At 42.7% G+C, this 27,841-nt stretch overlaps 1 protein-coding gene across 4 annotated transcripts in view; it reads left to right on the forward strand.

The window, feature by feature from the left end:
* Window positions 1-27,626, forward strand: part of LOC102419310 (latent-transforming growth factor beta-binding protein 1) — a 200,530-nt gene extending 172,904 nt beyond the window's left edge. For all 4 annotated transcript variants that reach the window (XM_014460572.2, XM_014460573.2, XM_014460574.2 and 1 more), the window contains 7 exons: window positions 379-465; window positions 2,809-2,937; window positions 3,589-3,729; window positions 5,050-5,220; window positions 20,987-21,109; window positions 25,053-25,202; window positions 26,590-27,626. In XM_014460572.2, coding sequence (XP_014316058.1) covers window positions 379-465; window positions 2,809-2,937; window positions 3,589-3,729; window positions 5,050-5,220; window positions 20,987-21,109; window positions 25,053-25,202; window positions 26,590-26,771 — 983 coding nt within the window. In that variant the 3' untranslated portion in view covers window positions 26,772-27,626. The remainder of the gene's footprint in view (window positions 1-378; window positions 466-2,808; window positions 2,938-3,588; window positions 3,730-5,049; window positions 5,221-20,986; window positions 21,110-25,052; window positions 25,203-26,589) is intronic.
* Window positions 27,627-27,841: the final 215 nt, after the last annotated feature.

Here is a 27,841-nt window from a genome sequence, read left to right on the forward strand (position 1 = left end):
TGCTAGAGACCACAGTAATGGAGAAGTAAGTCATAACCCCAAGTAACAACATGAGTAGGTAAAATATGGGCGAGCTAGGAAGGTTTTATAAAAATAATTATAGGTAAGCCTCTGAAGTCATTGGTTTTATTTGCACCCGATGCATAATGTTTGAGATTGTACTGAATTTATTTGTCTGAAGTGGATGCCAAAGTTTGTTTTAAAGTTACTGAGTCCTGGGGGAGGATGGGGGTTGGGGGAGGGGGCTAAAGGGTCGGGAAGTGGGGGATAGCTGTAATACTGTCAATAATAAAAAAATCATAATAAGATAAAATACACATTTATGGAAGATGTTGATGTTTTTCTCTTTCAACTTTTTTCTTTGTCTCCTGAAATCAGCCGAATTCACTGAAATGTGTCCTAGAGGGAAAGGTTTTGTCCCCACTGGAGAATCCTCTTATGAAGCTGGTGACAAGGACTATAAAGGTCAGAATCGAGCAGAAATGAATTTACAATGTGTGTGCATATCAGACACTCAAATAAAAGCATGGCTGGGTTAGACAGAATTAGGGTTCTTTTGAGCCAGGGAAACTGATTATTCGGCCACTGGAAGGAACCCCTGTGGAGTCTGGGCAGGGCTGGGCGTGGCCTGGGAGTTAGAACTTTAGGCACTTAACCTTCTGAGTTTCCAGCTCTGGGACAGGAATGATATCTTCAAAGTTGTTGCCCAACTGGTATGTCTCAGTGGTTGAGTGTCAACCTCTGAACCAGGAGGTCATGGTTTGATTCCTGGTCAGAGCACATGCCTGGGTTTCAGGCTCGGTCTCCGGTCGGGGCATGCAGGAGGCAGCCGATCAATGATTCTCTCTCATCATTAATTTTTCTATCTCCCTCCCTCTCACTTCCTCTCTGAAATCAATAAAAAATATATTTTAAAAAAAAGTATCATGAGGACTAAATGAGATAATATATGTCAAGGTGTGCCTAACTCAGAATTCTGTACTTAATAAATTTATTCTTTTATTCCAGAAGCATATTAGAAACCTCATGTTAAGACTATAAATTTGTCATCACGTTGGTCTTTAATGATCATCAGTAAAGCTAGCATTCTTGCTTTTTTAGAACTCATCCTACTATTGTTAGGACCTTTTACTTATGGCCACAGATTCGTAATAAGGAATGGAAAAGAAGAAAGCAAAAGTAGATGTGTTTTATATATTCAGTGCTATTAATCTATAATTCTAAATTAAATGTGCAGCCTTTTTATTTGGGTGAAATTTAAACCACATGTATGAGTATTTCCTCATTAACCACTCACTTTTGACATTTCCATGATAGAGATATTAAGTCCTTTTATAGACAAAGTGATTTTTTTCTGTTAAATTTAATATTGAAAACTGCTACATGGATGGAAAACATTTTTTATTCATCTTTTTGGAAAAATTGTGTTTTAATAATTTGGTATAATTCAGTAGCTGGGTAAGAAATTCCATATGTGTTTTTTAAATACATCTATGATTTAGTCCAATTAAATAACAAGACTCAGTTGGTGATATGTGTTTAATGGTTTTTCAAGTTCACAAATATTATATATGTTTTTGCCCGGATGTAGTTAAATCTCACTTTATATTGTGAGATAAAGCCCTGAATTCACCACAAAGTCATCCCCTCTTTTATAGAAAAATAAATTCCTCCTCCCCCTATCTTTAGCAGCACTGGGAATGATTGGAAGAATATTAGGTTCAGATCTAAACAGCCATATATTTTGGACTTGGTTTTGCCATTTTCCAGCTGTTTAACTTGGACCAATTCATCTCCAGTTTTTTGTTGTTGTTCTTTTTTAGAGAGAGTGGAAGAAAGGAAGGGATGGAGATGGAGAGAAAAAGAAAGAGAGAGAAACATGGATGTGAGAGAGGCACATCCACTGGTTGCCTCTAACACTTGCCCTGACCGGGCCAGGCCAGGGATAGAACCTGCAACCCACATGCATGCCCTTGACCAGGAATCGAACCTGGGACCCCTTGATGTATGGGCCAATGCTCTACCACTGAGCCACACTAGCCAGAGCTGGAATCTCCAGTTTTAAAAATGTGGACTAGAGGATATTAGCTCTAAAGTGTAAGAACTGATGGTGATGGTAATAATAATAATAATAATAATAGAAGTAATAAGTAACACTTTTTGCGAATACTAGTATACTGAATTCTCCACGTGGATTCTCTATCACTTAATCCTTCCAATCCTATCAAATAGATGTTTCTATTATCTCTAATTTACCACGGAGTATCCTGAGCACTCTAAATTCTGTGGGGGAATGGGTCTGCCAACACCCTTAGCAGCTTGTGCCTTTATTAGCTTATCATCCCCAAGAAAGAAGACTTTTATAAAATTCCATCAAACTCTTTTCAGGAGTTTTCATCGTCTCAGCTAATTAAGGGGCCAAAATATGTATTTATAGGAAGGCACATTTCTTCAAAGGCATGTCCTTTAGAGAATATAGCTGGTGCCACTGTAGAATTTCATAGACTGTTCCATCAAATACAAGGGAGCAGCCCAGAAACCATCTTCACAGATAGACCTTCCCTATTGATATTTTGGACCTTTTTCTTTAAATATCACAGACAACCCTGATTATGTTTCCACCTCTGTGAATTAGCCCCAACTTCAAGAATTTTGTGTTGCTGTGTCTTTAAGAATCGTTGGCATATAAATGTAAAAATATCTAGCGTGAAGCTCAGGATTAGATGCTTCTTCTTGACTGAAAGACCAGAGGCAATTCCTCTGTTTGTTGCTCCATTTCTCACCACCCTCCCCCCCCCCCCCCCATAGATGCGGATGAATGCCTGCTTTTTGGACAAGAAATCTGCAAAAATGGCTTCTGCTTGAACACTCAGCCTGGGTATGAATGCTACTGTAAGCAAGGGACATACTACGATCCTGTCAAATTGCAGTGCTTTGGTGAGTTTGAAGAGAATAGAGGGTGCTGTGAACATATACAGATGGAAAAAAAATAAGTCATGCTGGGGAGTACAAAACCAATTTCTTTGCATCCAAATCATGTGTTGCGAAGATGTGTAAATGTTTTATGGGTCTTTTTCGTGAGCAAGGTTTAAGAAAATAAAAAGCTTCTATATGCTGCTGTTGGACTAGATTTCAAACGAAGAGTTAATATTCAATGTGGAATTATAATTCAGGTCACTGGTTTGAGTGGAGTGTTCTTTTGGTCTGGGGAACCTCCTGCTTCACCACTCATCCCATTTTAAAATGCTGACCCTGACTTTGATGCTTAAGCAGAAAACCATGTACACTAGGCCGGAAAACACAGCAAAAGGAAATAACTGTGCACTCTCCTAAAGAGGCATTTTACCTTAAATGTCTAAGCATTTTCTGTTCCTAAATGTTTCCTTTCCTTGTGTAATGTCATCATCAGCAGGGCAACATTATTTCCCCAGTCAACACAATTTCACAGTTTTATAGTCAGACTACTTTGGATAGTGATGCGTAGTGAATGAAATTGTGGCAGCCCCTGGAATCTGGACTCAGTTCGGGTAAGTGTATGAAACACAACTGATTACTGGTTTTTCTTTAACAATTTTTTTTTCCTTTCAGATATGGATGAGTGTCAAGACCCCAACAGTTGCATCGATGGCCAGTGCATTAACACAGAAGGCTCTTATAACTGCTTCTGTACCCACCCAATGGTCCTGGATGCTTCAGAAAAGAGATGTGTACGACCATCTGAATCACACGGTACATTAGGATGGGGGATGCAAGTCTGTGTCCGAACAAATGTCCTAAGGTTTTCTGACTAAAATGCAAGCTATTGGAAAAGAGAAAAATGGATTCTGTGGGTATTTTTGAAATAATTCAAATGAAATGCTGAGAGGAATCGTAAAATGCATATCTGTACATAGGAGACTTAATACCCTGAACATACTCATACAATGGACAACAGTATTGGAGTGGCTGAGCACATGCAGAGCTGTTCATGCCTGAGGGTTGATCACACTTAACCTTCAAAGGGGGCTGAGGAAGATGTAAGTTCAGGGGGAGATAAGTTTGTTTCCCAGGTAGCACTGGAGGACATAGGGGAAGCTGGGCAGAACGGAGGGTGGAGTTCAACAAGGAGGTGGAAGCCTGTGTGTCCATGGATAGGAATCCCTGTTCCTCCCTGATGAGCTCATGTGCCACTGATAACTGTGATTGATCAGTCCATCACCACATCAGGTGTGATGGGTCAGTCCTCATCACGACAGGAGATTGCTCTGGATGAAATCAATTGAAAGGTCTAAAGCAGCGGTTCTCAACCTGTGGGTCGCGACCCTTTGGGGGTCGAACGACCCTTTCACAGGGGTCGCCTAAGACCATCAGAAAACACATATATAATTACATATGGTTTTTGTGATTAATCACTATGCTTTAATTATGTTCAATTTGTAACAATGAAAATACATCCTGCATATCAGATATTTATATTATGATTCAAAACAGTAACAAAATTACAGTTATGAAGTAGCAACGAAAATAATTTTATGGTTGGGGGTCACCACAACATGAGGAACTGTATTAAAGGGTCATGGCATTAGGAAGGTTGAGAACCACTGGTCTAAAGGTTAGGATGGAGGACTCTGGGATGAAGTGTCACTAGTCCAAGGCTTTGGCAGATGAAATGGGTGAGAAAACTTGAATCTAAAAAATATTATGTAGAGAGAAGTGGTAGGATTGGACAGAGAAGTAAACATGACAAAGCAAAGATGGAAGGAAAGAGAAGACCATCGGGGATAGGAAGTACAGACAAGATAGTGGGGAGTTTTATGTAACGATGGACGCTATACTGGGAAGGACATCATTGGAACAGGAGGGGCAGGTTGCGTTCAGCTGATGGGATGACACGCAGGTGGAGACGACAGAGGTCTGATCCATGGAGAGACCAGGCTGGCTTCAGAGTTTTATTTGGAAGTCACTCTTAGCAACGGGCATAGGAACTTTGAGCCTCGCCGGCTTCCACCACCATGTGTATGAACCAGGAGCCGTGGTGCGATTGTCACGGATCCCCGCCTTCCCTTTCAGAACAAATTGAAGAAACCGATGTCTACCAAGACCTGTGCTGGGAGCATCTGAGCGACGACTATGTGTGCAGCCGGCCCCTCGTTGGCAAGCAGACGACTTACACGGAGTGCTGCTGCCTGTACGGCGAGGCCTGGGGCATGCAGTGTGCCCTCTGCCCCATGAAGGACTCAGGTGAGCCCTTATCTCGGTGTCCTTTCTGCCGGGGGAGGCGGCTGCTGCTGGTGCTCAGCCCAGGCTCGCAAGGTTCGAGACATCTAACAGCATCCAACTTGATTTTATTAAAAGCAGTGAGAGTGCTGTTACTACTTTTTCGGAAAGAGGGAGCAACGAACGTGTGTTTTAAAACTGCTTTGCTCATAATTTCTGTCACTGAGCCATTTAAATATGCTGCTCCCGCATATCCTGATTTTTGAGAAAGGGGCACCTTATCTGTGTGTTACTGTGCGCCCTGGCTGAATCCCAGCCTGGCAGGCACCGGACCTTCCACTTTCCTTAGGAGCCCGGCGCTGCTTTGGGGAACGATCCGTTACTGATGGAGATGGTGCTGGAGAGGTGGAAGGGTAAATCGCAGCCCTTGTCATCGGCTTTGAGCATCAAGTGCAGCGTACAGTGACGCTTTGGCTCTGGAGCAGGCTTGCACACTTCTGGTCCAATAGGTCACGGGCACTAATTCTTGCTAAGGCAGCAGCTACATCTGAGAATGCTGGGAGTTGGAGGCGGTGGAGTGGTTCCCGAAATAGTGTCATCTGAAAGTAGGTGGCCTCTTGCGGATTGGGACCACCTGCAGGGGAAGTGAGTGCAGGGGGATGGATTGTGTCAGGATGGCTTGACGTGAGAATTGCATGTATCAGTCGGTACATTTCTGGGCTGCTTAGGATTTTATTTCAGTCCTCAGCGAACATCTTGGAGGCCAGACCTGGCATTAGGAGAAGGTTCCAGACCACTGAGGGTGGGTGGCATTGCAGGTGCAACAGTGGACAGTTGGTTGAAGTGGTCGTGAACTGACGGCAGGGCATCTGCGACGTCTGGGGGGAGGGGCTGAACTGCTGTGGGAGGACCCTCTCATTTGAACCCTTTATCATGATCACACCCCCCCAGCCTCTGGGAGAAAAAGCTGTTTGGGGGAAAAATAAGTCAGGAAGAACAAACCCTTGTATCCATATCAAACACGAGAGGGGCTGGTTATTGCTTGGTCTTTCTGGGAATTTTCAGTGACGTGCTAGAAGAAAATCATAGGAATGTCAGAGCTTTGAAGTCTTTGGTGGAGTTTATGGGGTTTTCTGTCGGTTGGTTTTTCTGGGTCTCCACCATAGTAAAAAATGATGACAGCTGGCATGTATGAGGCACAGTGCCAGGTGCTGTTCAAGATGCTTTCCAGGTACTAAGATGTTTAATTTTCCAAGCCGTCCTCTGAGGCAGGGGCATAAGTGCCTCCCTTCTCCAGAAGAGGAACTGAGGTACATGGTCCATACCAGCAAGTGGCAGATTCCAGTCCAGGCGGCCTGGCCCAACATCCATGCATCTTCTCCACTTTGGTGCTACTCCAGCCTTTTACCCGAAGTCTCAAAGCACATCTTAGATAAATGGTATCCCTTGGAATATAGAAGTAGCCGAGTGAAAAATTAAAGCTGAGATTTAATTTTTTTCTCATGCATTGTATGCTTAGAGAAGAGAAAAACTACATCTCTAGAGCTAGGCAAAATTAGAGGTGGTGCCTCATCAACTCTGCGTCAGAGTTTAGCACACTAGTGGGCTTAATAGATAATATATATTTGATGAATTAATAGATTAAAGCAAGTCAATAATTACTTTTTTTAATCCTCATCCAAAGAAATGTTTTTATTGATTTTTAAAGAGAGAGGAAGGGAGAGAGAGATTGAGAGAAACATCGATGTGAGAGAAACATTGATCAGTTGCCCCTCATACACACCCCAACCAGGGATCAAACCTGCCGCTTGAGTATGTGCTCTGACTGGGAATTGAACCTGCAACCTTTTGGTGTATGGGGCAACGCTCCAACCAAGCCACCCGGCCAGGGCAAGTCAATAATTATCTAAAATGAGTTTTTAAAGTTTTTATTGATACTCTTGAAAGTATAAAATGAAAATTTTCTACAAGATATGTAGGGTGCCATTATCTCATGGAAATAAAGCCCTATTGACCTGTAAATGAAAGAAAATTTGACACATTTAAACACTGGAATCTAAAGTACCCAGAGATCCCAGTGTCTGTGGTTCTTGTTAAAATAATTATACTTATTTTAAGTAAATTATTAAAATAATTAGATTTAGTGTAAGTAAATGGAACATAATCACCTGAGAAAGTCTTGATCGAAAACTTTGAAGTTAAATTTTCTCTATGGGACACTTAGGAAGCTGGCAGAGTGCCACCTATGGTAGTTTAATGTACTGCATCACAGGTGTTTTAACCTTAAGTATTCTTGATGGAAGTCAGGCATAGAAAGGTGAGGATGGCTTAAAAAAAAAAATCTCCAAGGAAACTGAAGTGCCACAGAAGAAATTGCACATGTTTGAAGACTTGTAAAACACCAGTGTTGATCAGGATGCAGAGGCGTGAGTCCTTTCTTTGGCCGAGAGAGCAGTTTGAAGACCTACTAGTATAGATACATTTGACTAAAAAAACCCTCTAGTTCTGGGAATACAGATTGGTCTTGTACTTGACTGCTAGGAATAAAAATATAACCATTACAGCATAAGAAAAATTTGAAATTATATAGGAAATTGGTTGATAATTTTTGGTGTATCCATATAGTGGAAATATAGCCATTTTTTAAAGGAGACAAATCTATAGACTGTAATACAGAATTATGTCTAATTCTAGTTTTTAAACAAGGCAAAGAACAACATGTTTATTAAACCATTATATGCAAGGTGCAGTTAAGAGTAAGAACCATGACTGAAATGCAATCTAAATTATCATTTATCTGTTTTCAGTTTTAAATTATTTACATATTTCTTCCTTCATTTCATTATTTACTGATATGTACTAGGCAACACGTTTTGAAACAAATGTACTGTTTGTACTTACATGAAATTTACAATTTAATTCTGTGAAATAACATGCTATACAATCATGTTGTATTTCTGAATTAGAATAGTTTATTCCTATTGTCACATTTAAATATGGAAGTGATGCCTTTATGTATTGTTAGCTATGACAAAAAAAATTGGACACTTCCTAACAGCTAATCTACCCCCAATTTTTTTCATGAGTTCCCATAAAAGTGACAGAACTTGGAGTCTGAGCGATTGAGCTCATGATTTCTTCCACGTGCATGCATGGCCGCATGGTGCTTCCATGTTCCCAAAGATCTCAGCATAAGAGGCTTCATAATCCCCTCGGAGGTGTGAAGGAAGACAGGGATTTGACTCATGGACTAAACTTGAAAAAATATTGTAACTGGGCAGTGGCTGCAACAGGCCTTTCAGCAGTCACGGTTTAAAGGCTTTTCCAAGAAATACGTTTCCAAAAAATGTTAATAATAACTTTGGAACAGCGTGCACGCGAGGCACAGTGCGTGGTGGCCGCCTTGGGTCTAAGAGGCAGTCCAGGGCTCTCGTCTGCCTTGGCTCTGCTTCTGTCGATTGCACTGGACAAGTCACTTTGGTTTTCCGCAGCCAGAGCTCGGAACTCTTTTGTGAGGTTATGGCAGTTAATACTCTCTGAGCATGAAAGCATTTGTCATTTGGATCCTAGATCCTGAATAATATGATTAAAGAAAGTGTGGCTATAAACTATAGTGGAGAATTAAAAAGAGCAAACTGGACAGATATAAAAGGCCGCCTGCGTTGAGTGGCTCCCCTGCCTGCACACAGAATGTGTGCTCTGTACACAGAGCCTATCTCAGTGGTACGTGGTCCAGTTCCTTAGGGACTGGGTTCTTGGTATCCGTGGAACTCGATCGAATTGGATACCACAGAGGATGGCAACTAAGCAATTTATGTAGTTTCTTATTGAAAAGATGTTTATTTATTTAGAAAGCTCCCCCTTACTCCCCCCTCCAAAAGGGGTGAAATGCTTTTCTTACTATAAAAGTGTTATTGAAAACTAAAATTCCTAATGAATTTTGCACATAGAGCTTTGTTATTTTAGGTCAGCATTACATTTTGTTCCTTCATTTGTAAAATGGCCAGAGAGAGAAGGGCAAGGACGAGGGCAGGGACTCAGCATTGGACAGGGCTGCGCGGCAGGGCAGGAGCTCTTGACCAAAAGTGGGAAGGAGATACGGACTTGTGAAAGCCGATGAGTGAGCAGGAATGAATGACAGAGGAGCCAGGTACAAAGAGGAGGACAGGGCATCGGAGGAAAAATACTAGAAATGGAGCACCCAGGCGGGTTGTTACAACCACCTTGTGTGTTAGAGGAGGAGAGAGCAATGGGCAAGGAAGTCACATGTAGGGGAGGATCCTATGATGGTCAGTGATTCAAAACATAGAAGACAAGGAAACATGGTTTGCCTTCGAGCAAATAACATCAAAAAGGAAGGAAACAAACCCTGGTAGGGGGAACACACTCCATTTCCTGCTAAGCTGCTGGAAAAGTTACCGTTCCTCACCCCAGCCTCTGGAGTAGGCTTGAACCAATGAGCATTGGGAACCTCTTCTCCCCCCCCCCCACTCCCTCTGCCCTCCCCTCCCCCCGGCTGGGAGGACCAGCGGACCTCGCTGACTACAAACCTGAGCATGAACTCTCTGCTTTGAGAACTTGTTGAAGCTGCTGCCCCGGTGGTCTCAGCAATGAGTAGAGAACAGTTAAATGGGGGGCATCTGATGAAAAGATTTCCATTTGTGCCGTGAGCAAGCACTTCTGAAATTGTAGCCTGTGTACAGCTTGGACTTTGGGGTGTCAGTTTCATTCAGTGCTTATTTTCCTAAAAGCTGTACCGCATTGACGTGCTTAGAAAGTATTTGGTGGCCATGCTCTGTTGTATAAAATATTCTGAAAAGAGAATAAATGTTATTATGATTATAATCACATTGATGTCCTATTAGAATTTTCTAATTGAGAGCCAAATATAGAGAAATTGAGTAAAATGAGTAATCTGATCCCATGTAAAATGAATAATCTGATCCCAAAAGCAACACTATTATTTTTAATTAACAGGTGACCTAATTATTCTCCAAAATAAAGTTTTTAGCCGTTTACGCTTTCTCCCTTGAAAGGAGATTATGAATAGGCACTTAGTTTCCTAGAAATGCCTTTTCCGTGTGATCTTTCAGTAGGTGAATTGCTCGTTAGTGGGAATTTGCTTTCACATATTTCAAATTTTGTTGTTACGATTTTTTTTATCTCTTCAATGATAGGAATAGTCGAATGTTCTATGATTAGTGGGACTATGAGAAAATCACTGTACGTAATTGTTTCACAGCCCTAGTCTGTCTGTGGTTTTGAATTCAAAGACGGTTGTATTTATTTTGACCTTCTCTTAATTAATCTTGTAAGACAACAATGACTAGAACAAAGCTGCTGGCTGCCCTTGCCTTTTAAACGTAGTCCAAGGGCCGACCAGGCAAGCCTGCAGAGGGGTGAGGGAAAGTGTATCTCCTTCCCCTTCATGCAGCGGACAGACTGTGCCTCTTGTAATTGGGAGAAAAGCATCTAGAACAGCGATTTTCAATCTTTTTCATCTCATGGCACACATAACCTAATTACTACAATTTTGCAGCACACCAAAAAATATATTTTTTGGCAATCTGACAAAAAAAATAGGTATAATTTTGATTCATTCACACCCGATGGCTATTGTTGTTGGCTGCTGTAATTTTCTTAATTGACAATCTAAGGGAAAAGAGGTCAGTGCCTCTGACTAAATAGTCAGGTACTGCAAGTTTTAAAAATTCTTGCCACACACCGGTTGAAAATCGCTGATTTTCACAAAGCTACCTTTGTGTTGACACAGTCTGCAAGAAGCAGAAGCTGGGGGGTCGGGGGGTGTCATTGTTTTGTTCAGCATCAGTAACTAGTATCTTAAGAAAGAAGCAAATTACAAAAGATGAGCTTACTGGGAAGCTAGACACACCAGTGCCTCCTTCGTGCTTCCTTCCCAGCGCCAGCTGGGCTGCCGTGAACAGTTGTGTTGGTCGTGCGCTGCTCAACCCTAGGAGATACCATTCAGACGTTAATCCATAAGCACCTATGAAGATAGCAAAGAAGTCGCTGCCAGAAGGATATGCTCGTGGGGGACTGTACCTGATTCTGAGTAGATCCAGAGGGGAAGGTAACAAGAAAGTCAGTTTAGATTACGGAAAAGAACAGTGTATGAGAAAAATCGTAAAACAGAGCTAGGGATCTTAAAGTCGTTCAGTTTTGCTTCACAGTGTTGTCTTGTTTCTTACAATCGAACGGAAGGCATATTTATGAATAATCACATCAACTATGTTTACTTTAATATTGCATTCATTATCTAGAACTTACTCCTCAAATAATGGTAATGGATTCAGCAGTATATCTTTATCTCAGGACCTTGAGATCTATACCTCTGAATATTAATGAAAAGTTTTGAACAAATACTAATATAGCTTTCTCTCTTCCAAACTTAAAAAGAATAATATACTTACAACACATCTCTACCCTCATTTTTTTATTGATTAAGGTATTAACATATGTGTCCTTATCCCCCCCATTACCCCCTTCCCCCGCTTATGCTCTCACCTCCTGGTGTCTGTTCCATTGGTTAGGCTTATATGCATGCATACAAGTCCTGTGGTTGATCTCTCTCGCTTACCCCCACCCTCCCCTACCTCCCCTCTGAGGTTTGAAAAAAATAATAATTTATTGTTGTTAGTAAAAGGAAGTGTTATATTTTGAGAATTTATCCTAACTGGACCTTTGGAATATCATTAAATTTCTCTGGCCCTCAGTTTCCTCAGCAGAAAAATGAAGATAGATAGACTGCCCTTACAAGGTAGACTGTCCATGCTTACAGTGTATTAAAGTCCATGATTGTCAGTCAACCTGAAAGCATTCAGATAAGCACCCCCTGAAGGCAATGGCATCATCTAGTGGTGGTTACCTCATATTACAGCCTCAAGTTTCCATGACAAATTGTCTTCCCAAGATTTTGCAGCCAATTAGCAAAATTTTTCTATTTAGAATCATAGAATATGTAAACTAGAAAGGACCTTAGAGATCAGCTAGTCTAGCTTCTATATATAAAGGTTTTCCCATGTATGTTTTCTTTCTCTTGACTTTTTTTTTTGAGGTTAAATTCTTAACATAAAATGAAGCACTTTTAAGTGAACAGTTCAGTGGCGTATAATACACCCCCTATGTTGTACAAGCTCCCCTATATTCTTAAGCACATACTTAGCTCCTGATTTTAAAAAATGCTTACCTGGTTAATGCAAATATATATATATATATATATATATATATATATATATATATAGAGAGAGAGAGAGAGAGAGAGAGAGAGAGAAGACAAAATGTATTTCTTAAATATAGTACATGCTTATTTATTTTTTGTCATTTACCACGCTGTTTAATATTGTTCCGTCTTGTCTCTTATCAATTATTAGAGGTTACCTCACTCCTGGTTTCCTCTGAGGTTGCCTGAATGTACGACTTAATGAGTATTTCCAAAGCCCAGGATATTTAGAAATGGAGAAACCCTTTCATGTAATTTTAATGAGAAAATTTATAAGTTATCAATCATTATTATAAGGTTTTCATGTGTGGCATAACTTAATACTAGGACAAGTGTGCAAATTTTGAACCCAGATTTTAGAAAGGAAAGCGAGCCTTCACGTTTTGGCATTCAGACCCAACAATCTGTCTGTTCGGTTAGGCAGCGGTTCTCAACCTGTGGGTCGCGACCCCTTTGGCGGTCGAACGACCCTTTCACAGGGGTCACCTAAGACCATCCTGCATATCAGATATTTACATTACGATTCATAACAGTAGCAACATTACAGTTATGAAGTAGCAACGAAAATAATTTTACGGTTGGGTCACAACATGAGGAACTGTATTTAAAGGGCCAGAAGGTTGAGAACCACTGGGTTAGAGTCTGGCTAAATAAACAGCAACCTGGTGGGAAACTCTGGGAGTGACTGAACTTGGAGGGGGCAGCGTTGGGTGAAGAAGGCTGGGTGGGGGGACTTGGTTGGTGTGAGACCCATGTGTTTCCTTAGAACCTCCACATTTACAGGAGCCCCGCAGAAGGTAAACCTTGCCAAGACTTCATTACTTCCCTGTTCTCAACAAGTACAATTTAATTGAACATTAAGCAATTTGATCTCTTTCACCTAATAAATCGAGCAAAGTCAATAAACATAAATCCTAATGATAGAGCTGCCCCTGGTGGGGCTGAGCTCATCAGCATTCATGGTTATTCCTCTCCCTGGAATTGAAGTCACAGATGCGTATTGCTGAAAAACTACTTACCTGATGCTTAAGGTCTGGGGAGTGTATATAATAATTTTCTTAGGGTTTCGGAAGGGCAGCTGGGGAGTAGAAAGAACATGGTTTTGCACATAAGACCAATTTAGGTTCAAACCCCTCACCTCACCCGGTTGGCGTGGCTCAATGGTTGAGCATCAACCTATGAACCAGAAGGTCACAGGTTTGATTCCCAGTCTGGGCACCTGCTCAGGTTTCGGACTCGATCCCCAGTGGAGGGTGTGCAGGAGGCAGCTGATCAATGATTCTCTCTCATCATTGATGTTTCTATCTCTTACTTCCTCTCCCTTCCTCTCTGAAATCAGTAATAATATATATTTTTTAAAATCCCTCACCTAAACTAGGACTTTACACTAGAAACCTAATTTTCTTATTGGAAACAAAGGAGATAAATTACAGTTATTTCACAGAGTTGTTCTGAGATTTAAATGAAAAGGTGTGTGTACAGGTGCACAGCGCCTCACACAAAGAAGCATCACAGTACAGGTTAGCTAACCTTCCTTTTTTAGCCAGCGTCTGCCTGGTACTTTTGTTTCCCTAATGCTTTCTTATTTGTTGTTCAGTAGTCCCCCCTTATTCATGGGAGATACATTCCTAGACCCCCAGCGGATGCCTAAAACCACAGATAGTACCGAACCCTATATATTCTATGTTTTTTCCTCTGCATACATACCTATAATAAGGTTTAATTTGTCAGTTAGGCACAGTAAGAAATTAACAACAATAACAAATAAAATAGAACAATTATTAACAATATACAGTGTAATAAAAGTTATTGTGGTCTCTCTCTTAAAATATCTTACTGTGCGGTACTCACCTTTTCACTTAAAGGGAGCACTTTATTGCTCCTTCTAAACACATCCAAATTGCCAGTATCACTGCTCTTGTGCTTTGGGGCCATTATTAGGTAAAATAAGGGTGACTTGAATACAAGCACTGCAATGCCCCGACAGTCAATCTGATAACCAAGACTGCTACTATTTTTTAAAAATATATTTTATTGATTTTTTACAGAGAGGAAGGGAGAGGGATAGAGAGTTAGAAACATGGATGAGAGAGAAACATCGATCAGCTGCCTCCTGCACACCTCCTACTAGGGATGTGCCTGCAACCAAGGTACATGCCCTCGACCGGAATCGAACCTGGGACCTTTCAGTCCACAGGCTGACGCTCTATCCACTGAGCCAAACCAGTTAGGGCCGTGATCGGCAAACCTCGGCTCGCAAGCTACATGCGGCTCTTTGGCCCCTTGAGTGTGGCTCTTCCACAAAATACCACATGCGGGCGCGCACGTACAGTGCGATTGAAACTTCGTGGCCCATGTGCAGAAGTTGGTATTTTGTGGAAGAGCCCGTATTTTGTGAAAGAGCCACACTCAAGGGGCCAAAGAGACGCATGTAGCTCGCGAGACGCATGTTGCCGAGCCACAGTTTGCCGACCACTGGTTAGGGCAAGACTGCTACTATTAAGGAACTAAAGGGCGGGTAGCACATGTAGTATGGATACACTGGACAAAGAGATGATTCACATCCCAGGCGGGACAGGGCGAGATGGCACGAGATTTCATCACACTACTCAGAACCATGTGCATTTTAAAAGTTATGAACTGTTTCTTTCTAGAATTTTCCTTTCAACATTTTCAGACCTTGGTTGACCCTGGGCAACTGAAACCACGGAAAGTCAGCCCCCAGATAAGGGAGGACTACTGTATATACTTGTGACTCTCTGAGTGACCTTCCCTCCTCCTCTACATTTGGTTGGCCTCCTTCCTGTAGACCAAGCATGTCAAACTTGTGGCTGGCGGGCCACACCGTGAGTTTGACATGCTTGCTGTATGGTCACCCCCACGGTGGATGGAACCTTCCCAGCTCTTCTTGGCTGACTTAGTTATTACTGATAAGCTATTGCCCATGTCACAATAGCCCTTCTCTCTCCCAAATCCCACGCTGCCCATAATATTCTCAGCCTCGGTTTCCACAAGTGAGTGAGTCAGTCCAGTCAAAAGACGATAATCCAGTTCAACAGACCAAAAACTGTGTCCAATCCAAGGAACTAGAACATGGAGAAACAAGACTAGATCCCAAGACTTTTACTCTGTGTCCTTTCTCTTTTTAATGTGCCCAATTTTCTCTCACAACTCAGTATGTTTAGTATCAGGGCAACTGGATTCTTGCCTGTTCACCGGTGACTGTGGCTAAGAATGTATCTTCTGAGAAGGAGCTTAAGTGGACAGACATCCAAACAGATGTCCTGGATGGAATGTTCTGTAAATGGTCAACATTTTTCTAATTTTATAGATTTTGCTCATTTCAGTCCAAAAAAAATATGCTTGTTATACTGCTGGCTCAGCATGCATTGGGGTAAATACTCATTTTGTTCTCCCTGTCTCCTTCCTCCATTTCCTGTTTGTGTATGTGTCTATATTTCCCGAACACCATCATCAATTAATAATAACCTGTAAGAAAAACGCTTGGTCTAGAAATTTGATCCAAATAAGACCCATTTCTCTAAAGCATGAGAATCGGTCCTTGCGTCTCCTGTGTTGGAAAATGATGCAATTCCAGCGTTAGAGGTTCAGCCCTGCTGTGTGGGGAGCGAAATGCAGCCTCTGCATTATTTCTACAAGCAGCTGAATTCAATCAGCCTCAGGCAGAGCGAAGACTTCACCTCCCAGTTTCCCCACATGCCAGAGTGGCATGGTGACATGTGACTGTCCCGCCCAGCCCTGCAGATGTGTCTGTCATCAGCAGTGGAGCTTCCCTGCCAGGATCTAGTAATGTGCTTCCCACTGCCGCCAACCGCAGGGGCCCCAGACCCACTGGTTCCAGGGGGTAATTTTTAAACTTTTTTCTTTCAATTTAAAATTAAAATCAAAGCACCATCTGTTCTATGAAACTGCCAGGCCAGGGAAATGAGTGTGATCAATGGCCTGGGTCTTGTTTAGACCACTTAGTGACGTGTCCCACACCATGCCATGTGTGTCTTTCATAGCTTTGATCAAGAGCTTAGCATTTGTGCTTGAGTGGTGGGGTGGGGACAGCAGAGGGGCAGGGGCTTGGAGGTGTGAATATTTCCATTTCCTGTTCGTTTTACACTCTCATTTGGCTAGATCCCGGATGCACACACTGTATGGTGTATCATAAGTAGTGTTTGCCTCCCACAGAGTACAAGCCCTGCCTGCTAAGCAAAGCTATTCGTTTGCACCAGGCCCTGGGTGACTAGTTGCTTCACTGTTGATGGCGTAAGTAAAGGGAAGAATTTTTGGAGAAAAAAAAAGACTCTCGGGATGGGATATATGTGTTCGTGTGCATACGTTAAGCTGGATGAAGTGACAGCCATGAGGTTCTCATGAACTGTCATGGGAGGTTGTGCAAATAGTTCAGGTGTCCGCTATCCCTGGCTCGGTCTCCTCAACCAACCACAATTCACTGTGTCCCCAAGCTGTCCTGCAGTCCTGACCAGCCCTAGAGGTAACCAGACCAAACATCTCCAAGCTGGGACGGGCTCTGGTCGCGGCTGGGGGTTTGCTCAGAGGCTCAGACGTGCTAGAAATATGCATGCACCCAGGTCCTGAAGCTGGTGCCATGCCTGAGACTCATTGGAAAGTCCTGTGATCGTTGTTCCCCTGGAAGATCGTTGAGAAACCTGTTCTCAACTCCACACATTTCTGATCGATTCAGGCACCACTAACAATTGTTGAACACCAGCTTCCCCCCTGTACTTTGAGTTCTGTGTATCTAGTGTTCAAGTGTGCCATTGTTCATACTTTATCACTGTTCGACCACGTGATTATATTTGCTAGGCTGTCGACAAGTAAGCCTTATGTCTGAGATGAAGGCTTTATTCTCTTTTTACTGAATTAAAATTTTCCTCCATCTATTAGGAAATTCCAAATAGCCTTACAACAATATCTAAAGACATCCAGAAACTGCGCTTTCATTGCTCTTTATTTACCGCGCAATCCTTTGCCCAATGACAACTACCATTAAGTTTTGCTAACACTGAAGTTTGCATCAATCATTCGGATGCTGTCTTTGAAAATCCTCATTTACTTCCTGTTGTTTAAGTAGGGAATTGGTGATTTTACCTATGAGAAAAAAAATTGCACCCTCCAATTTCTTGGTGCTCCAAAATTTATAAACCATTCCATAATGTTACCTCATGTTTATATGTCAATAACACAGAGGTAGACAAACAGGAATTATTATCTACATGTGACAGGTGGGGAAACTGAGGCTTGCCCAAAATTGCTGAGCTGAATGATAAATGGTATAATCAGGACTTGAGCTCAAGCTTGTGCCTCTAAAGCCAACATTCTTTCCATTACCCTATCCTCACTTCACCCTTGACCCTGGCCAAGATGAGAACAGAAGTGCGTGCCTGGAGAGGTGACATAGGTGGGTTGGTATGGATTCATCCATGCTCCCAGAAAAAAATTACTCAGCATGCATGTCCTGGAAATGCACTGAAAGCTCAGTCCCCTCAAACAAGCACGTCTCCAGATACAACAGAGAGAACATTTAATGCAGAAATCATGTTTTGATAACTGACCAAAACTGTCTTGAAGTTTGGAATGTTAATATGTTAGACAAAGTAAAACAGCAAAGGACAGTAAGTTCTAGAATCTTGAAAGATAAATGCATGGCTGGGAAGAGGGGAGGGCAAAGAAGATGCCTCAAGACCCAGAGGTCCCATCCCCATCTCTCCTCTGCCCCCCTTCACCAGCCCCTGTTGAGTTAGAAGTCTTCCTAGGATCCACTTGTGGGTCCCCAAACCCAGCTTACAGCTCCCTTTCTTGATTCTTTTGGGTTATCTCATTTTAAAATCCAAAATATCTTCTCCTGTAAAGTAAGTTCTATTTAGTTTCAGGTCAAGTACCAGCATTTCCAAGAAGCTGCCCATCAGCACTTCACCAGAACAGAAATCTGTTCCTCCTCGTCACTCCTCTCACATTCGGTCCCTTCCTTTTGCTAGATGGTGACGGCCTGGAGGGTGGCCACCAGCTCATGTCTTAGTGGAGGAGGCATGGTCTTGGCCAAGGCCATGGCAGGAAGATCAGACAGCTCTGGGATGGCCCTGGCTCTGTCAGTCCACAGCCCCAGGACCTCGAGTCTCAGTGGGGCTCCCCTGAGAGCCACATGTCAGAAGAACTTGCTCAGCTGTGTCTGGATTTAGTTTTACAAAATAAGAACATGGATTAATTTACTTGTAACATCTATTCTTGATCACAACTGTTGCTTGGATATAAAATATGGAACAAGTCTCCCTTTCAGATGTCCAACAAATGTATAGAGAAAGTCTTGAGAGATAATGACCTCAGCTCTTAAAACTTGTAAACATCTCAGCAATCTTGCTCTCGCGGGGAGATCCTTCATTCTTCTTTCTCAAACTCGAAGCAGAACTGATGGCCATGTGTGTTCTTTTTGTTTGAAGTTGGGTTTTGTTGAGTCAAGGATCTTCTTCCAGGATCAGCTCTTTCCTTAATGAAATTAATATTTCTCATGAAATGCTTTCATGCAAAAATATTGGGCTGTCTGGGGTCTGTATGTTGTTCCTGGAATGCTCTGCAGGAGGAGAATTTTAGGAAGGGGCAACCATAATCCTTCCCTCCCCAGCGGTGTGGGGTCTTTTCTGGCTTTACACTTCCTTGGTGCAATTATAGAAGATGTGTGTGTGTGTGTGTGTGTGTGTGTGTGTGTGTGTACTTATGCTTGCACACCACACACCCATACACACACACACACACACACCTTTGATCCTTTAAGTTGAGGGATGAAAGACAGCCTTGAGCATTTGCACTATTGCCTTAGTGTATTTGTTTAGTTTTGTTACAGGGGCAAAAAAATAGAGGACAACTCTCCCCACCTGTGGTCGGGGCAAGTGGCTGTTGCATTGTGCGACTGCCCTGAGAGTGCCCATCCAGCTCCGGAGCCTGCTGGCCTGCATCTCACAGCCCCGGCAGTGCTGTCGGAGTCCAGGGAGCCCCAGAATTTTCACCATCTGCTAGGTGAATCCTCAGGTAGCAGGTTTCTGTAAAACATGCATTCAGAACATGAAGCCATCCTCTCTGAAGCCTTCATCGCTACACCTCCTGCACGACTCTGCTCCTAAATGCAGGCAGGAGCATGAAATGCACTTCAAGCTCAGTCACCCCAGCCAATGGGGATCCAAGATCTTGTGTGCTGGGTGGGTCCTGTGAGGAAAACTAAAGGAGAGTTTAGAAGTCAGACGGCCATAGGGCTGACCCAGCTTAGAACTGTGGCCGCGGGAACAGTAACCACAGAGGAGTCTATCTGGGGTGCAGAGGGAGTAGAGGCAAGAGTTACAGAGGAGCTGAGGTCGTTGTGGGAGAGGCAGAGTAAGTGTGCAGCTGGAGCATCATTACTGAGTTCCAGGCTGGCACCGCCACATATTAGCTGTCACTTAACCATTCTGTGCTTCTGTTTCCTCATCTGTGAAATGGGGATGATGATGGTACCTCTTCATAGGGTGTTGTGAGTGAATTAATGAATTAGTGTTTAGTGAATTAATATGTATTAAGAACCGTACCTGGCACAGAGCAAGTATTATCCGTCTGTTAGCTATTATTACTACTGCTACCTTTACTACACTATGGTGATGATGATGATGATAATGACATCATTAATTTAATACTATCCGTAAGGATCATGTCTTGAGTGTAGAATTATAATAATAGCTATTAAATTTAAATTGTACTCCATAGCATCCTTCCTTGCTAGTCTAATTTCTGGATCACCAGAGATAAATTTTCTCTCTCTTGTGAGTGAAAAAATGCCTGTCTGTAAGAATGACCACTTTATACCTATCAAGTGTTTACCTGATGGGCTCAGATCAAGCCATTCTCCCGACAGGCCTGCATTGCTCTCAGATGGCCCTTTTTCTCAGTTCCTTAGTCTCTTGGGATACGTTCTACCAACTGCTCAGCTATTATTTTTTATTTAGAGTTCATTGTATGTGGATGGATACTCATTGTATGTGGATGGACACTCATTGTATGTGGATGGACACTCATTGTATGTGGATGGACACTCATTGTATGTGGACCACACTCATTGTATGTGGATGGATACTCATTGTATGTGAATGGATACTTATTGTATGTGGATGACACTCATTGTATGTGGATGACACTCGTATGTGGGTGGACACTCAGTGTATGTGGATGGATACTCATTGTATATGGATGCACACTCATTTATGTGGATAACACTCATTTATGTGGATGACACTCATTGTATGTGGATGACACTCATTGTATGTGGATGGACACTCATTGTATGTGGATGACACTCATTGTATGTGGATGACACTCAGTGTATGTGGATGGACAGGGCTCTCATGAAGAACATCGAGACCCTCCCTGGCCCAGCAGTGTGTGTGGGAGATGGGCCTGGGGTGGCCGGTGCCCCGGCAGATTCCCAGGGCTCTAAGCTGGCAGTGGGTGCACCCAGGTGCGAGCAGACATTGAAGGCATCCCTTGTTGTTTCTTTCTTAGATGACTATGCCCAGCTGTGTAACATCCCCGTCACAGGACGCCGGCAGCCATACGGCCGGGACGCCTTGGTGGACTTCAGTGAACAGTATGCTCCGGAAGCCGATCCCTACTTCATTCAGGACCGTAAGCAGACATTTTCGGTTACTTTGACACTAAATTGTGGTTCAGGATTAGCCAAGGGTTTTCAAAATGTAGTCCTGGGAACTCGTTAGAAATGCAGATCCTCGGGCTGCGCTAGACCTCCGAATCAACTGGGGTGTCACGGCCACTGGGCTAACCCTTCTGCATCCAAATGTGAGAGCTGTTGGCTCAGATCTTAGTCTCGCTGGTGGGGATGCTGCCATGTTCACTATCTGTAAAGCAAATTACCTCATTACATTTCCATAATAATCATTTTGTACCATTAAGTGGTGGTTAGCATGAGGGTTTCCTTGAACGCCCAGTTAGATTTGTAGCTTTTGTCACACAAGGAAATGACAAAGGTAAACTGTACCGAGTTGCTCTTAGAAGTATCTTCGAGTGGGAGGTCAAAAACATTGCTCTCCTGGTCAGAAATTAATTTTTAGGATCCACTCGTTAGGGGATGCGTTAAGTAAGATATGATGTGTGCCGGCTCTTCCTGCATTTGTGAGTGGGGTTTTCTTGTGGGAGGTGGGGTGTGAGAACCCTACTCTCATTTAGAAAGTAACTGGTTTACCATGTGCAGCCCAGCGGCCTGGATGAGGAAGCCACAACAACTGAATGTTTCCGTGGGGAAACCAGAGCTTTCACATGTAGACTAATTATCCGAAGTCTGAGAAACAGGACGGTCCAAAATGAAATATTAGTAGATAATAGGTTGCGTCACTTCAAGAACGGGAATAGGGAATCGCTGGTCCCAGCTGCCTGGGCCCCTTCCCACCCAGGGGCCCTCCTTGCAGGGAAGCGCTCTGCACCAGATTTTCAGGACGGAAGGGGGAGTGCGGGGGGTGGGGGTGAGGAGGACTTGGAGAGGCTGCTGACTCACAAAATACAATGAAGCTTTTCCTTTCTTTGGGCCCTGACACCTGCACGTCAAACTAGCCATGACCTAGTCCCTGAGGAGCAATGCACGCTTTGTGATTGCACTTGGATCTACTTCAATTCTGAGTTGAATTTTTTTCTTCCTTCCCTTTTCCTTCTCTCTTCTCTTTCCCCTCTCTCTCCCTTCCTTTCTCCTTTCTTTCCTCCCTTCTTTTTGTTTTTTGAAGGATGTAGTATATTGTTCATCCAGTAGAATTAGAGTGCTTTAAAATTTACATGAGCAGCCCTGGCCAGGTACTGAGTTTATTAGAACATCATCCCCATACGCCAAGGGGCGGGTCCCATCCCTGGTCAGGGCACATACAAGAATCAACCAATGAATGCATAAATAAGTGGAACAACAAATTAATGTCTGTCTCTCTCTTTCTCTCTCTCCCCCTCCCTCCCTCCCTTTCTCCCTCCCTCCCTCTCATTAAAATCAATCAATCAATAAAGAATTTACATGAACACAGCATTGACACATCTGTGTAACCCCCATCCAGGTCTAGAACATTCCAGTATCCAGAGGCCCTGGTGCCCTTTTCTAGCCCACTCCCTGCAAGGGCAACCACTCTCCTGACTTCTAACACCTGAGATTTTTTTTTAATCAACACCACACAGCCATACACAGCCTCATGAAATGTGCGTAAATGCACCAGCAGCTGTAAGACTGTGCCCTTAGGATTTCTACACTTCTCTCTGTTTACATTATAGGTCGATAAACATTTACCTTAAAAAGAGACAGAATGGAAAAGAAAGGGAGAAGAAATATTAAGGTTGAAAGAAAGCCAGCTTACCTGCCCCACAAATCCAAAATACCAGGTCTAGTCTATGTACAACTCTGACACAGCCCCATAGCTTATGTGTGTAGCCTCGATCACAACATAGTTCAGATTTCAGGAAGTTCAATGTTGAAATGTTCTGGCTTATGTACTTCTTTTTTCATGCTCACAGTGCCTTAAAACTCTTTTTTCATTCAGTACAAACCTTAAAAGGGGAAGAAGTTGGTATCACATCCAATTCCTATTTAGCAACATAGGTAGTTGAGATGTAGTTTCAGGACCTCCAGCTTTGACTACAAAATTGCCTTTAAATTTTGAACAAATTACAAGAAATAGCTCCTCCGTCTCAGACCAGGAGCAAGGGCTCGCTGGCCCTGCTGGAGAAATGATGGTATTGGGTAGATGGTAACATAGAGGGGAGGCTAAGGATTCTTATCACCTTTACGATTCGCCATCTCCTGTTTTCTATTTATTTTCAAATGTTACTGATGGCTGGTGGTGCCTTTAGTTAGAGCAATAGCTATAAAGCTGTGATCTCCTAGAGCAGAAATCAACTTTTTCGTATAAGGACCAAACAGTGAAATGTTTAGGCTTTGCAGCCACAACCTCTCCGTTGCAGCTACTCAACTCTGCTGTGTTCTCATGAAAGCAGCAAGATGTACATCAGTGAGTGGGAGTGGCTGTGTTCCAGTAAAACTTTATTTATAAAATAGGCAGCAGGGATGGCACTGTGCTGACCCCGTCTTAGAGTCCTATGGAAGTATTTTGGGAAGTCTACTTGATATCTGTATGGGAGCTTCAAATTTAATTTCATGTTTTAATTTATAGAATAAAAAATGATTTGACTAGTTTTAAAGTCAAAATGATTTTGCTGCGATACCTGGAAGTTGACTTTATTTTCTTAAGGCAGTATTTCTCAAACTGGCTAGGGGGCATCTGCTGACATATTCCTGATGCCTATAATATTTTTTTCCTTTAAAATTTTGTAAAAAGAGCCTGTCGTGGATATATTACTACATTTTTTACATCACCAAGTTAGACCTAGAGTCTGGTGTAAGCAATGATATGTTGCTGCCCCCTGCAGTTCCACTGGAGAATTACATACTTCAAAGGCCTAACAGTTTGGGCCACATTTTGATTTTTTTCTTACATTTTTTGTTCAACTACAGTTTACATTCAATATTATTCCGTATTAGTTTCAGATGTATAGCAAAGTGGTTCTAAAATCATGCACTTTATAGAGCGTTCCCCCCTGCTGCTTCAAGTGCCCCTCTGGCCCCCTACCTAATTATCACGATGTTATTGCCTATATTCCCTATGCTGTCATCTACATCTCTGTAACTACCCATTTTGCTGCTTAATCCCTCCCCCTTTGTCACAAAACCCAGCCCCCCAGCTCCTCATTTTGATTTTTCTTAAAGCTAATCCTTGGTGAGGTCCAGAAGGTGGGGAAGGGATGAGGGGCCGCATCCACAGTGTGCTTGAGTCTTTTATATTTACAACTTCCTTCTCTAGAAAGAAAGCTAAGCACTGTTGCTGTCTGGGTAGATTGTTTCTGTATTATTACGCTGCAGCCCTGAATCTGTTTAAAGCTATCTGACCTCAACAAGAGCGTCTTTGTTTCAGTACAAAAAGACTTTGGGTTTACTAGACACAGGCGCGATGTTCTTTTCTCATTTATCAGGATGTTTTGAGTCCCTTTTACTGCCTTTGTCCTTTGATCCCTAAGAGCCCTTTTGTCGGGCTCATTCCAAAGCCAGAGCAAACAAACAGACCCTGCGGGGCGGCAGGGCTGGGGGCCTGGCCCTCCCTCTCCCGGGAACTCTAAGCAGAAGAAGCACCCCTCCAACTCTCCTGGGTGTTCTAAGCAAATGTCTCCTGAACGCCGATAACTTCACTGTTGGTTCCACGCTGAAAGATGTCCTGACATTTGCTAGTGAGAACTCAGGGAATTTGGAATTTTAGGTAAAAACTTTAAATCATTAAGGGCAAAACCAAAAATACTTGCTGGAGCATCAGCATTCAAGACGTGGGGCTGATCTATACAAAATATCTAAAGTTTTTAGTATTTTATGCTTCCTCTTCTGTTGCAGTTATATGTAGTGTTCACTTACATTTTAATGCTAACTTTAAAGCGTCTGAAATATGTCTATCTGGTGCACCGTAAGCATAACCATATAGTTTTTAGAAACGGTTTAAGAGGGTGAACATGTCTAACGCGGCGTCTGCCCTGTCGTTTCCAGGTTTTTTAAACAGCTTTGAGGAGCTTCAGGCTGAGGAGTGCGGCATCCTCAACGGCTGTGAAAACGGCCGCTGTGTGCGGGTGCAGGAAGGGTACACCTGCGATTGCTTTGATGGGTATCACCTGGACATGGCCAAGATGACCTGTGTCGGTAAGAATGGTGTCTTGTGGGAAACAGTTCTTTTCCTGAGATCCCCTGTGGTCAGATCGCATACCCTCAAGTACATTTAAGACAGATTTGCAGAGTTTCAGTTTAGGAAAATGAGAAAAGTTTTAAAGATGGAAGGTGGTGATGGTTGCACAACAACACGAATATACTTAATGCCACTGGACTGGCCACTTAAAAATGGTTAAAAGGGCCGTATTTATGTTCTGTATATTCTACCACAATTTTTAAAAAATAGAGGTGAGCCCGGACAGCATGCTCAGTAGTTGAGCATCGTCGACCTATGAACCAGGAGGTCAGGGTTCGATTCCCGGTCAGGACACATGCCTGGGGATGCGAGCTAGATCCCCAGTGTGGGGCATGCAGGAGGCAGCCGATTGATGTTTCTCTCTCATTGATGTTTCTGTCTCCCTCTCCCTTCCTCTCTGAAATCAATGAAAACATATTTCAAAAAATAGAGTTGATATCTCATGTAAGAATTCCTTTAGAATTCCTCACATAGAGCCATTCCTTGACTTTGACTCTTAAATGTAGCTTTTGACTGTGCAGCCAGTAATGTTTCCCCTGAATACTTGGCCCAAGCATAAGGGAATGTAGATGTCTGAAAAAGTACAACTTCCGTGGTAATCATTTGGAAAAAGTGCCTCCTAAAATGCTGTCGTTGCCTCCCCTCTTCTTTTTAAAAGAGCAGTAAACTCACACTTATCCTGCTCCGTGTGGCCTCGAATGAACTCCCAGACTGTGTTCCAGGGCCCTTTGGCCTAAACGGCCCTGGGCTTAAAGTTTTCTTCTATTTTTTGCAGTTCTTCTCCCTCCTGTAGTGTCCCCTTCCCTGTTGGTGAGTCTCCATCTGTGGTGGGTCTGAAAGTAGGGAACCTGGGTTAGTACAGGAGTTGCAAGTGCATAAGAGCCTTTCTTTCCGGTGGGAAGAAATCCGAGGAAGTAACCTCAGCCTGAGGAGGGGCTGCTCAGAAGGCTGTCGGCTCACTGGTTTGCTCTTAACTGTGTTCCTCTTGACACATCCATCTGTTCTCTACCTGCGGAAAAGAATTCACAAGTGGGATAGTATTTCCAGCTTCCTTGAGGCTTGACGGTAAAATGTCAGGCTAACAAATTGTTCGTGTTGTGTGAACTAACAGGGAAAGAAATTCTAGAATTCCCCCGATAATCTACCTTTGTAAGATCTAGAAAGTCTGACTCACCGTTCACGGAATGGAAACGGTCATGAATGGGAACGTTTCGGGGTGGGGGAAGGGGAGAAGAGCCAGGCTGTGTGCAGGCCAGTCGCCTCGATGCCTCGGCAGGCTGTGGGTTCCGTGTCCTCGCAGAGCACCTCAGAGCTGGTTCACCTGTGTGGTTTGGCTTCTTGCAGACGTGAACGAATGCGACGAGTTGAACAACCGGATGTCTCTCTGCAAGAACGCCAAGTGCATCAACACGGAAGGCTCCTACAAGTGCTTGTGTCTGCCCGGCTACGTGCCTTCTGACAAGCCCAACTACTGCACCCCGTTGAACACCGCCTTGAATCTAGACAAGGACAGTGACCTGGAGTAAAAGAAAATCTACATAACCTAAGCCCGTATACTCTGCACTGTGTAAAGGAAAAGAGAGAAATGTATTATACTTGAGACTTTGCACCTCACCCAGAGTGTTGGAAACACAGGAGCAACGTGGTGTCATGTATCCTCAGAAGACAAGGAAAGGATTTGGTGTGAGCCTGACCGGTGCAACAGACCAAATGGACATTTCTCTGAAAACCCAGTATATATAGTCTGTTCATATGTAAAATTCAGTGGAAAAAAAGAGGCGGAGCAGTGCTGTTATTTTAAACAGAAGGTTGTATTATTATGTTGTCTTGTGTGTTTTTTTGTGTTTTTTGGTTTTTTGTTTTTTGTTTTACTATTGCTTGATTAAATTTGGCATTTACATAGCGGTGGAAATATTTTATATAATTTTCATTTTTTTGGTTGTGCAGTTCCTTGGCTACTATTTTTCTTTTCCTTCAGATTTTTTTTTTTAAATCTCAAGTGCACAAGTTGTTGGTGAGATATTGTGAAACTGTTTTGTAAGTATTGTGACACAGGGTCACGTGATTGCTAGTTGGGAGCATTTTAAAACTCAGCTTGTCTGTCCTGTGGAGCAGGCAGTGATTTTGTTTCCACACTTTTATACACGTTTGGAGAAAAGTACTTTCTATTTACGATGTATTGTCTGATTCTAATGTCCATTCTTAGCCAAGCTGCTAGTAGGTGTCAGGTGGATCCCTCTTGTACATTGAAATGGAAGAACCAATGAACTCACATAGAATTGTAATGTGTGAAGTATGCCCAGCGAAATTTTTTGAAAACTTGATGATCCCAGCATATTTACCATTGTATGTTAAAGCAAAATAAATCACCATTTTTTTTAGAAAAAAAATTCTACCTGAGAGTAATTGTCAATGAGTATACGTGTACAAGTTGTATCCCCCCCCCACCTTTATTTTTAGCAATGGTCCCTAGTAATGTAGAGTTGTTGGCAGGCTAATTATTAAATGTGTTAGATACTTAAAGGGCTGGATTGTGTCCCCTCAAAATGCATGTGTTGATGTCCTAACCATACAGTATTTGTATGTGACTATATTT

This window comes from Myotis lucifugus, unplaced genomic scaffold (genome assembly GCF_000147115.1).
Source record: "Myotis lucifugus unplaced genomic scaffold, Myoluc2.0 scaffold_134, whole genome shotgun sequence".
Classification (NCBI taxonomy): Eukaryota; Metazoa; Chordata; class Mammalia; order Chiroptera; family Vespertilionidae; genus Myotis; species Myotis lucifugus.